The sequence below is a fragment of the Pristiophorus japonicus genome, chromosome 5, assembly GCF_044704955.1.
Source record: "Pristiophorus japonicus isolate sPriJap1 chromosome 5, sPriJap1.hap1, whole genome shotgun sequence".
In the NCBI taxonomy this organism is placed as follows: Eukaryota; Metazoa; Chordata; class Chondrichthyes; family Pristiophoridae; genus Pristiophorus; species Pristiophorus japonicus.
The window spans coordinates 146318917-146331520 of NC_091981.1; the positions used below are offsets into that span (position 1 = coordinate 146318917).

Consider the following 12604-nt stretch of genomic DNA (forward strand, 5'->3'; position numbering starts at 1 on the left):
CTAACTCCCTCTTGAATATATCCAATGAGCTGGCATCAACAACTCTCTACGGTAGAGAATTGGGCGGCAATCAGGTGCTGGCGGGCTGATAGGAAATTCTAACCCTATATTCTATGATTCTATGAAGGTTTAAATGCTCACATTGCAAATTCCATAATTATTTAAAAAAATAACCATATTGTTTTACGTCTGTTAGTGTTAAACTGTATTTTGAGGTTACCTAAGAAGGACTGATTTAGCCATCCTGTGTATCAGAAAGCAGAGGGAACGCCCTAGTGAGAGAGCAGGCCGGAGCCATTTTTTTTTCTGGGCTGCTATTAAATAGTCTTTTGAATTTATTAAGCTGAACTTGTTGTGCCCATTTATGCCTCAGCCTCATGAAGACCCCAAATTTGATGCAAAAATATTAAACTTAAAAACTTGCACAGTAAGTTTTGTCCATTTTGTCCATTTGGATTGGGAGTAAAGAAATCTCCTTTTGTGAAGAAACTTTTAAATTATCTTTGTGTGTATTTTTTCCTTGAAATGTTTCGACTACTTTTTTAATACAGTATTGTTTCCATATTTTTGAAATGTATATTAATATTTATTTTTCTAGAAACATTTTGGGGTCTTTTTTGTATCCCATTAAGGTCAATTTATTTTTAAAGTTCCTTAAATGTATTATTTCTTGGTTGCAGTGGTACAAAATTAAACAGATGGAGATCATCAGATCTTGTACCATATCTGTAGATCTTGACACACATATCTGCCAACCAACAGCAATTGTTTCAGTTTGCTCCAGGTTAGCAGGGCAGTCTTGTCATCTGCAGCAAGGATACCCGTAGCTAACTTGAAACATAGGGACAAAAGGGTCACTGAGTGGCAAGGTCACCACTGTCCTCAACTGTAATTCCCAGCTAGCACTGCAATATCAGGTAATGTGTCGCACCCATATGAATCAAACAGATTAGTCAAGATGACCAGCAGTATCATCTCCTTTCACACTGAATAGCAAGTGCAATGCTACTCCTTTGCTGAATGTTACAATGTACAGGATATCACAGATAAATGCCTGAAGCTCATCAAGTATGACTGAGTATGTGTTTCACTGCTTTGATTAGTAAGTGCTACAGAACCCCTCAAGTTAATAGGAAATGAGTCAGGAAGAGCCATTAATCGCAGCACAGATTGATTGGTTTGAGAAGCAACTAGATAGCCATGATCATGGCTCTGGTTGAAGACCATGGGACAGAAGCAAAGCTTTATCTCGTTTCAAATTATAAAGCTTTTGAGTATCTTTTCATATGAATTTTTAACTAGGCCAGCATGTCAAATTTAAAATGAAACTCTTGTTGTGGAAAAATATTTCCGAGACTGTATAATATATATAAAGAGAGGTTTATTAAATCGGAGACAAAGCTTTGGGAGAAGTGTTGAAGACCCCTGTCTTTGAACCATCTTCTCAAATTGGTATCTGCAGTGAAGTCCTTTTATCTTACAAATTACGTCACTTTACAACACATGCTTTAGCACTACAAAGCTTTGACTTATCGAAGACTAAGCTTTTGATATATAACCCATCCTGCATTGTGACAGGGCAGTATAAACAAGTGCAGGCTTTTGACACCGGTATAAACAAACATACCTAGCACTTAACTCTCCAGTGTTCATAATGCATCAGTATTGTCCCTTACAAAATTCATTTAAAGGGGAAAATAAAACAAATGTTTGGTCCCGTATACAATCAAATATATGTCCAAAAATCCGCTCCAACACTCTTTTTTGTCTTAGATGGTGAGTTTAAGCAATACACGATGCTGTTGGGAGTTAGCGATTTGTTTCAAGAGGAGTTGACCCACCTCTGTTTATGTTATTGCCTGCAAATAAAATCTATTGAGGCCAAAGATGTCTGGCCACTACTTCGGGTTTTTGGCAAGTTAATTACTTTTTACAGCAGGATGAGGCCAAATAACCCTGGAAGGTCAACTGCTCTGGCCAGCTTGAACCAGGTTGAATTTGAATTAAGCAGCCAGATTTCACTGGACAAAATTTGAAGTGCAAATTAATTAATAATTTGAATTAAGCAATACATTTTCAATGAGGCCTTTTTTCCATGAATATAATTGCTACGAGTCTGCCAGGAGTGAGACTGGAGAAAAATATGCCCTTATATATTTTTCTCCCGGATTGCCCGCAGAAGTGTCTGGGAGATTAATTCTGGGAGACTCCTGGTTAATCTTGGATTTAAATAATGCCATGTAGAGTAATGAGGTTGTTTCAATTACACTGCATGCTTTAAAGAGGAAGATACATTTCTGAGTGGACAACAAAACAGATGTAATGACACTTGCTGTATTTTCTCTGCACCATCAACACCTTAGGAACCACATTTACAGACCCTGTTACATATACTTGAACATTTCACGGGAGGCCTGTATTTGCTGCCTCCTCTTCACAAAAGTGGCCATCAAAGTGGCCAGACTGACTTACAGATAACCAGTACCACAGAAAAGGCTCATCCCTTGGATGTGCATTAAACATTTATGCTCCCAGATCCTTTCATCATCATCATAGGCAGTCCCTCGGAATCAAGGAAGACTTGCATCCACTCTTAACATGAGTTCTTAGGTGGCTGTACAGTCCAATACGAGAACTACAGTCTCTGTCACAGGTGGGGCAGATAGTCATTGAGGTAAGGGGTGGGTGAGACGAGTTTGCAGCACGTTCTTTCCGCTGCCTGCGCTTGATTTCTGCATGCTCTCGGCGCCGAAACTCGAGGTGCTCAGCGCCCTCCTGGATGCGCTTCCTCCAGCTAGGGCGGTCTTTGGCCAGGGTCTCCCAGGTGTCAGTGGGGATGTTGCACTTTATCAAGGAAGCTTTGAGGGTGTCACTGTAAAGTTTACGCTGCCCACCTTTAGCTCGTTTGTCGTGAAGGAGTTCCAATTAGAGGGTTGCTTTGGGAGTCTCATGTCTGGCATGCGAACTATGTGGCCTGCCCAGCGGAGCTGATCAAGTGTGGTCAGTGCTTCATTGTTGGGGATGTTGGACGTGGACGCTAATGTGGGTGCATCTGTCCTCCCAGAGAATTTGTAGGATCTTGCGGAGTCATCGTTGGTGGTATTTCTCCAGCAACTTGAGGTGTCTACTCTACATGGTCCATGTTTCTGAGCCATACAGGAGGGTGGGTATTACTACAGCCCTGTAGACCATAAGCTTGGTGGCAGTTTTGAGGCCCTGGTCTTCAAACACTCTTTTCCGAAGGTGGCCGAAGGCTGCATTGGCGCACTGGAAGCGGTGTTGAATCTCGTCGTCAATGTCTGCTCTTGTTGATAGGAGGCTCCCGAGATATGGGAAGTGGTCCACATTGTCCAGGGCCATGCCGTGGATCTTGGTGACTGGGGAGCAGTGCTGTGCGGTAAGGACAGGCTGGTGGAGGACCTTTGTCTTGCTGATCTTTAGCGTAAGGCCCATGCTTTCGTACGCCTCAGTAAATACGTTGACTATGTCCTGGAGATCAGCCTCTATGTGCGCAGACGCAGACGTCGTGCGCTTACTGTAGCTCAACGACAGAGGTTGGGCTGGTCTTGGACCTGGCCTGGAGACATAGAAACATAGAAACATAGAAAATAGGTGCAGGAGTAGGCCTTCGAGCCTGCACTGCCATGCAATGAGTTCATGGCTGAACATGCAACTTCAGTATCCCATTCCTGCTTTCTCACCATACCCCTTGATCCCCCTAGTAGTAAGGACTACATCTAACTCCTTTTTGAATATATTTAGTGAATTGGCCTCAACAACTTTCTGTGGTAGAGAATTCCACAGGTTCACCACTCTCTGGGTGAAGAAATTTCTCCTCATCTCGGTCCTAAATGGCTTACCCCTTATCCTTAGACTGTGACCCCTGGTTCTGGACTTCCCCAACATTGGGAACATTCTTCCTGCATCTAACCTGTCTAAACCCATCAGAATTTTAAACATTTCTATGAGATCCTCTCTCATTCTTCTGAATTCCAGTGAATACAAGCCCAGTTGATCCAGTCTTTCTTGAAATGTCAGTCCCGCCATCCCGGGAATCAGTCTGGTGAACTTTCGCTGCACTCCCTCAATAGCAAGAATGCCCTTCCTCAAGTTAGGAGACCAAAACTGTACGCAATACTCCAGGTGTGGCCTCACCAAGGCCCTGTACAACTGTAGTAACACCTCCCTGCCCCTGTACTCAAATCCCCTCACTATGAAGGCCAACATGCCATTTGCTTTCTTACCTGCTGTACCTGCATGCCAACCTTCAATGACTGATATACCATGACACCCTAGTCTCCTTGCACCTTCCCTTTTCCTAATCTGTCACCATTCAGATAATAGTCTGTCTCTCTGTTTTTACCACCAAAGTGGATAACCTCACATTTATCCACATTATACTGCATCTGCCATGCATTTACCTACTCACCTAACCTATTCAAGTCACTCTGCAGCCTCATAGCATCCTCCTCGCAGCTCACACTGCCACCCAACTTAGTATCATCCGCAAATTTGGAGATACTACATTTAATCCCCTCGTCCAAATCATTAATGTACAATGTAAACAGCTGGGGCCCCAGCACAGAACCTTGCGATACCCCACTAGTCACTGCCTGCCATTCTGAAAAGTACCCATTTACTCCTACTCTTTGCTTCCTGTCTGCCAACCAGTTCTCAATCCACATCAGCACACTACCCCCAATCCCATGTGCTTTAACTTTGCACATTAATCTCTTGTGTGGAACCTTGTCGAAAGCCTTCTGAAAGTCCAAATACACCATATCAACTGGTTCCCCCTTGTCCACTCTACTGGAAACATCCTCAAAAAATTCCAGAAGATTTGTCAAGCATGATTTCCCTTTCACAAATCCATGCTGACTTGGACCTATCATGTCACCTCTTTCCAAATGCGCTGCTATGACATCCTTAATAATTGATTCCATCATTTTACTCACTATCGATGTCAGGCTGACCAGTCTATAATTCCCTGCTTTCTCTCTTCCTCCTTTTTTAAAAAGACGGCGAAGGTTGAACAGGTTCCCACTGGTTCTGTAGTTTAGTTCCACTCCAGCGGGGAGCTTGTTGACTGTGAGGTGGAGCATGGCAACGAGGAAGATTGAGAAGAGGGTTGAGGCGATGATGCAGTCCTATTCTTTCAAGAACACCAACAGTAGCATACATCAATTTAGTCAGTCACCTGACCAAAGATAGTAATTGTTTTTAAGAGGCAACATCCTCATCACTTTCCTTGCAGAAAGGTGGCAACAGCTGGGCAGGATATAAAATGTGAGTGCCAAATTTTCCAAGAGTACACACCATTGTAGATGGCACCTATTTACTGCACAAACTGTTGAGCCTGGTTGCCACCTCCTGGCAGGCTGATCTCTAGGAAGAGCACCATGAACTTCTATATACTTCTAACCCTACTTGCATTCATCTCATACCTTGGTTCATCCTCTTTGCCAGCCATCAAACAGGTGGTCAAGTGTGGTGCTTTTCTGTCACCTGCCCACAGACTTTGGTACGTACATTGGGTTTCCTTTCACTTCATTTTGGCCTAGCACTATTTTCCTACTCCTTCCTCTGCCTTCGCAAACTTTTCAAATGAACTTTGAAACTTTATAAAGGCCATAACAATATTTGCTCCAATTTGCAACCACTTTAAGTGCATTCATCTCTTTACATTTAAGCTGCTGTCTAGATTTTGCACATTTACTTCATTAAGCTAGTTGCTGGTGCAAACCCAAAGCTTGTGTGAAATATTCAAGTGAGCTGAAACTTCGAAATTGGGAACAGAGCATTATGAACAAGCCATTCCTGGCACAAATTTTAGTGGGCTTGAAAAACCAGAGCTCTAGTAATGTACAATAAAAATGTTTAATGTAATTTTGCCATGAGTTCTTATAATCTCTCTTGTATTTTAATGTCTCCATCACTTTACTCCTTTGTTCTCCAGAACAAGCAAATTCCTGCCGATGCAGATTGATGGAGAGCCTTGGATGCAGACTCCTTGCGCAGTAAGAAATTATTACTTGTGAAAGATATTCCAAGCATGCTAAAATAATCCACCCAATGTGTTTCAAAAATTCAACAGGTGCATCCCTTTTTTTAAATGAAGATGATGAAGTATGAGTTTGCACGGTCCTGAAATGTGGAATGGATTCAGTTGTTGACAAATGAATAGGTGCGTTCAGAAGGATGCACAGTTATAAAATAACAGTTAAAAAATCTATTATTTGCTCTTGTAGGCTTTTTAAACATGGTGAAGATGTGGTGGTGAGCCTGAATCCAGCTCAGACTGACAAGATATAAGTTTTCTCTTGCTGATGCTTGCGGCTCAATATTGACAAGTTCAAAACCATCCTGTTAGCTCCCAACAGAAACTCTCAGCCCTAGTTCCTGATCTCATTCCCATTTATTGGCTGCCATTCAAACCCAAGTAGATTGCACAGAATCTAGCTTTTCTGATTAACCCTAAACTGAGCGTCAAACCACATATCTGTCATCACCACTGTGCACTTCTAACTCCAAGGCATCAACATCGCCACCCTACCTCATTTCTAGTGCTGTTGAAACCTTCATCCATTTCTTTGTTACTTCTAGACATTTCCAATTATCTCCTCACTGACCTCCTAAGCTGCACCTAAGATATATTAAAACTGATCCAGAGCTCCACCATCAACATCTTATTTCACATAAAATCCTGCTCACCCATTGCCGGCTTTCATTGTCTTCTCATCCCACAATATATCAACTTTAAAATCCTCAAATTTCTCTTAAAATCCTTCCATGTCTTTCCCTGTTCAATCTTCTCTGGCTTCATTTGCTGAGGCTTCGCCAGGGGCACGGAACTTCAACAGTGGCAGGTATGGCCTAGAAAATCAGGCCTCCAACATAATGCATCTGATTGGCAGCACCTGAGGTACGATATTGGGGGAAGTGAAGAGTCAGTGATACCAGCTCACAAAACCCACATTATCACATGTAAACTTTGTAAATGTAGTTTCATACTGAATTTCATCTGTTCAGGTGAGGCTCTTCCGCTCCATGGACCTCACCTATATAAAATGGGCCCATGTCAGGAAAAGGCTCCTGGCCTCCTTTGGACTGTCTCTTCATACAAGCTTACTGTTGTTTCACTGAATGTTGTTTTTTTTTAGAAGTGAGCATTTCTCTCTACTTGTGCATTTGACATCCTGCATACTTTCATTTCCTTCTAAATTTTTGCCATTTTGTTGAGATGTTCCGTTTTCTAGGACATAATCTCCTGGAATCCTGTTAATTACTGATGCAGTTCAAGTTGCAGCTAACAAAGTTGGGAGGATGGGCATCCCTTTAGCTGTTCCCATTGTAGTGTGTGAATTGGTTGAGGGAGTCTAATTGTGGGGGAAGAAGGTATGATGAAGATATTAAAGACATATTTAAGACCCGACTTTAACTCAGGGTGCGACTCATGCAGGCGGGGGCTGAGGCAGGTTGCAGAACCTCCTGACCCTGACAGCGTGAGGTCTCATCTGCATAGTGCCAGTCAGCGTTCCCTCCCGAAACCGAAAGGAAGCAGCAGCTGGTTGGCGGGCGGGGCACAATATAGGGCACCCATCAGACTCTTACTTTCGAAGAATTCTTCCAGGCCCAGCAATTTTGTCCAAAGAATGCTCACTTGGCTGGCCCTAGTAGAATCTATGAGGAAATTTGGGTGGGCTGTTCTTGTCTTAAGGTGAGTACAGATATTGCTCTAAATCTGTGTTGGAGAATTAAGTTGCTTGTTAACTCAGGTCTGCCACTCACAGGGAACTTGTCGCACCTATTTCCTGGCCATCAGTGGTTTTCAATCTAACAGCGCCTCAGTATTGTTCCCCCGTGTTGCACTAAGTCTGTGTCTATGAACAGAAGGGGGGGAACAATTGGAAAAAATATATATATATATTTACAAAAAAGCCCTGATGACAGTATTTGGAAACATTTAGTTGATCTCCTATGTTATTTCATATGGGATTCAATAGCAGGTGTAGCTTTTAGATCAAATGGGTTTCGGGAGGTTAGGAGGGAGGGGAAAGAGAAGAAGGGGCTAGAGGGAGAAGAATAGAGAAGAGGGGAAGAGGCATGGATAGGAAGAGTAGAGGATGAGGTAGGAGAGGGAGGGAAGGAGAAGATGGAGGTGTGGGGAGGGGTTGGGGGAACAGAAGATAGGAAGAGAAGAGCAAGAACAGGAGAGAAGAGGAAAAAAAGGAAACATGAGGTGAGTGCTTAGTTTCAAGGAAAAGAGGTAGGAGTTGGAGCCATTTTAATATTCCTCCTCCCCCCATCTTTCTTCCTTTCCCTTTTTGCCTCTCTGCTCCCTTTCATCTATGTGCCCCCTTCTATCCCTGTCTCCCCTCTTCACTCCTCCTTTCTCTCCTTCCTTACTTTAGTTCCCACCCACTCTCCTCGTCCTCTGCTCTCACCCCTCCTGCCCCTCTCCTATCCCCTCTCCTTGTCACCAATGTTCCCTCTAAGCTGCAACATGTGCTGGCGTGCAGCAATCTTGAAGGTACCGCGCAGGCCGCTCACAAACTCTCAAAAGCCGCGCGGGCATGCAAAAATGTAAAGGTGCCATACATTGAGAAAACTGGCCATGCACAACAACAACATTTCAGAGAGAACATTGCTCTCCTCCCTTCTTTTTCTCCCTTGTCTCCTTTTCTTCTCCTATCCTTCCTTCCCCCCTCTCTACCACCATTCTCTGCACCTCCCCCTTTCTTACCCTGTATCCCTCTGCACTCCATCTGCTCTCTCCTCTTAAAGTTAAAATACTGCTAAGTGATGTTGGGGGCTCGGGGTGGAGGGGACGGGGGGTGCGGAGGGGGGGGTGGCTGTGGAGCGTGGTAGGTATGATTAGAAAATGTTGCACATTGTAGGGGCTGGGAGATATATGATGGGAAATGCTTTGAATTGGGTGGGGGGGAGGGGGAAGAGGTTGAGTAATGTTGATCTGTGGGGGAAAGTTCCAATTGGGAAATGCAGGTCTGTTAGAAACATAGAAACATAGAAAATAGGTGCAGGAGTAGACTATTCGGCCCTTCGAGCCTGCACCACCATTCAATGAGTTCACGGCTGAATATGCAACTTCAGTACCCCATTCCTGCTTTCTCGGCACACCCCTTGATCCCCCGGTTGTCAGGTCCAACTGTGTTGTGACTGGTGAGGTAGGCCCAATTTAAAAAAAAAATTCATTCAGGGGATGTGGGCAATGCTGGCAAGCCCAGCATTTATTTTTTTAAGTTCCAGATTTATTTAATTAACTGAATTTAAATTCCTCAGCTGCTGTGGTGGAATTTTAACTCATGTCTCTGGATCATTAGACCAGGCGTTTGGATTATTAATTCAGTAACATAATGACTATGCTACCATTCCCAAAATGTTTCTCAATTGCAGAGGGAATGTGGAAGTGTTTTCTTTTGGGGATAGCAGAAATTCAGTCAGACAGTGACAGGAGAATCATAGAGGAATAAAGTAAGAGGCGTTTTAATTTGAGGACCAATCAAGGGTTTTTAAAAATCAGTACAATCATACTCATTAACAAGCAGTTCCGGCCCCATAGTTGCAAATAACTACACAACATGCAATGTAGTGTCCTACGTCCAGCTTTGTACCTCTGACAGGAGTTCCTGCCCATCCACGGTACACATTGAAACTCGAAACTTGGGGGTGGAAATTCGGTCGCGCCTCTGATGCAGCGTTAACCCGGGTGGAGCGGTAAATTTTGCACCGGCAAATGGTTTGCGTCTGCCGACGCAAAATTCATCAGCTAGGCCCTGAGTTTGTAGTGGAGCGCTAAGGGAGGCGTTGCACACCTCTTGTAGGGCGCTAAGCTGGCTGAGCAAGTGAAAACCCCGAGCTAAACAGCCAGCCTCAGAGCGACCTAAGAGAGGCCTCGGGGGGGAAAGAAAATCTGAAAAAAAACCCACCAAAAACATTCCCAATAAATAACTCATGCCACCACAACATAAATCGCAAAAAAAGAATCAATGACACTTAGCTCAGGTCGACAATACTTGCCTCACTGCAGCCGCTACAGCTTGGCATGCCAGCTTCCATAGGCGTTCCCACCAGGGTGCTCTAGGGAGCGCTACGGATTGGGCGCGATCCAAATATCGAGCCGGTGTCGCAACCAGGGGTATTGCACACCCGGCTCGCCACTTCTGGGCAGTAATGCTCCACGCCCCCTCGAAATTGGCACCAAATGTCCCGGCAAGGCGCTGGAAGCTGGCCTCCCGCCCGGAAGTGCTTACCGCTACCATTGCCGCTCCTCCGGCGCGTTAACAGGAGCGGCAAAAGACCGAAAATCCAACCCATGGTGCCTATGATTTTACAATCATTATTTGAAGTTATGCTCTCCGAATGAGCGAAACTCCCTGCCGACAGTGCAAAGCTGGAACATTACCCCTCCTGTCTTTATTTATGGGCCAGTATAGGAACTATGGGCTCGAGTTTCGGACCCCCGCTAAAACAGCGCACATCGGAGAGGCCCACCTAATTTGTGGAACAGAAATTGCGCCGAATACTTACCTCGCGATTCTCGGATATATATCGGGCCGTTTCCAGCTCGACATTGTGCAGCAGGAGCTGCTGGGGGCAGAGCTACAGCCCTGCACCAAAAAGAGTGCCGGCAGCTGCACGCGTGCGCAGTAGCTCCTGATTCGCCCAGTGCGTCCTGTCTCCGGTCGACGATGCTGTCCTAGGCCAAAGGGATGTCACCCCTATCCCGGGCCGAGTGGCCTGTCTGCCCTTACCGCTTCCGCGGCAGGCCAGCCCGGCATCGCCTGAGCCGGTCCACACCCGAATTCCTCGTCGGCGGCGGGGCCCAGCCACCCTGCATCTTATTGGGCCCACCCGAAGTCCTCGTCGGCGGCCCGGCATCTCCTGAGGGCGGGCCCCGCCCAAAGTCCTCGGCGGCGGCCCGACATCTCCTGAGGGTGGGACCCGCCCGAAGTCCTCATCGGCGGCCCGACATCTCCTGGGGGCGGGCCCCGCCCAAAGTCCTCATCGGCGGCCCGACATCTCCTGAGGGCGGGCCCCGCCCAAAGTCCTCAGCGGCCCGACATCTCCTGGGGGCGGGCCCCGCCCAAAGTTCTCGGCGGCCCGACATCTCCTGGGGGTGGGACCCGCCGAAAGTCCTCGGCGGCCCGACATCTCCTGGGGGCGGGCCCCGCCCAAAGTTCTCGGCGGCCCGACATCTCCTGGGGGTGGGCCCCGCCGAAAGTCCTCGGCGGCCCGACATCTCCTGGGGGCGGGCCCCGCCCAAAGTCCTCGGCGGCCCGACATCTCCTGGGGGCGGGCCCCGCCCAAAGTCCTCGGCGGCGGCCGTACATCTCCTGAGGGTGGGACCCGCCCGAAGTCCTCGTCGGCGGCCCGGCATCTCCTGGGGGCGGGCCCCGCCCAAAGTCCTCAGCGGCGGCCCTACATCTCCTGAGGGCGGGCCCCGCCCAAAGTCCTTGTCGACGGCCCGGCATCTCCTGGGGGCGGGCCCCGCCCAAAGTCCTTGGCGGCGGCCCTACATCTCCTGGGGGCGGGCCCTGCCCAAAGTCCTTGTCGACGGCCCGGCATCTCCTGGGGGCGGGCCCCGCCCAAAGTCCTTGGCGGCGGCCCTACATCTCCTGAGGGCGGGCCCCGCCCAAAGTCCTTGTCGACGGCCCGGCATCTCCTGGGGGCGAGCCCCGCCCAAAGTCCTTGTCGACGGCCCGGCATCTCCTGAGGGCGGGCCCCACCCAAAGTCCTCATCGGCGGCCCGGCATCTCCTGGGGGCGGGCCCCGCCCGAAGTCCTTGTCGGTGGCCCGGCATCTCCTGAGGGCGGGCCCCACCCAAAGTCCTCATCGGCGGCCCGACATCTCCTGGGGGCAGCAGGGCCCGACTGACATCTCCTGGGGGCAGGCCCTGCCCGAGCAGCTCTTCAGCAGGCTGTTGGAGGGCTCCCGGTGCTGCAGTAGGTGAATAGAAATGTTTTAATTTTTATTTATTGATTGGTTTTTTGTTATTTTTTTTATTTTTTATTTTTTAATTTTTTTGATTGATTTATTGGTTGATTTATTGATTTATTTATCATTTATTATTGATGATGGCTCTTTATTGATAAAAGTGAAGTGTTTAATGCTTTGTAAAATCCCCTAACTTCCCTCTAATTTCCCTTCCCCCCCCATCTCTCGCGACCTGCGCCTAATTTATAAAGAGTAGGCAAGGTTTTTCTGAGTGTACAAAAATCGACACTTACTCCATTCTAAGTTAGTTTGGAGTAACTTTTCGCTGCCTAAACTTGCAAAACAGGCGTAAGTGGCTGGTTAAAAAAACTTGTGAAAAAAACTGTACTGAAACTAAACTACTCTAACTATCTCGAACTGGAGCAAACTAAATGCCGAGAATTGCGATTTCTAAGTTACTCCATACTAAACTAGTTGCTCCAAAAAAATAGAAACAACATGAGCTGAAACTTGAGCCCTATATATCTCGTGCAACTGTAGCAGTCTGCCATATAAATTTCAAAGGAACATTTTTAACGAACCATGTAGGCACAGTTTGATTTCCAGATAATTTCAGAAACTTAGGTAAGGGAAGAAAAATGAGATATTG

At 46.7% G+C, this 12604-nt stretch overlaps 1 protein-coding gene across 1 annotated transcript in view; it reads left to right on the forward strand.

The window, feature by feature from the left end:
- dgkb (diacylglycerol kinase, beta) overlaps positions 1-12604 on the forward strand; it is a 1139682-nt gene that overhangs the window by 977972 nt on the left and 149106 nt on the right. The window contains exon 21 of the mRNA XM_070881012.1: positions 5957-6017. Within this exon, the coding sequence (XP_070737113.1) occupies positions 5957-6017 (61 nt within the window). The remainder of the gene's footprint in view (positions 1-5956; positions 6018-12604) is intronic.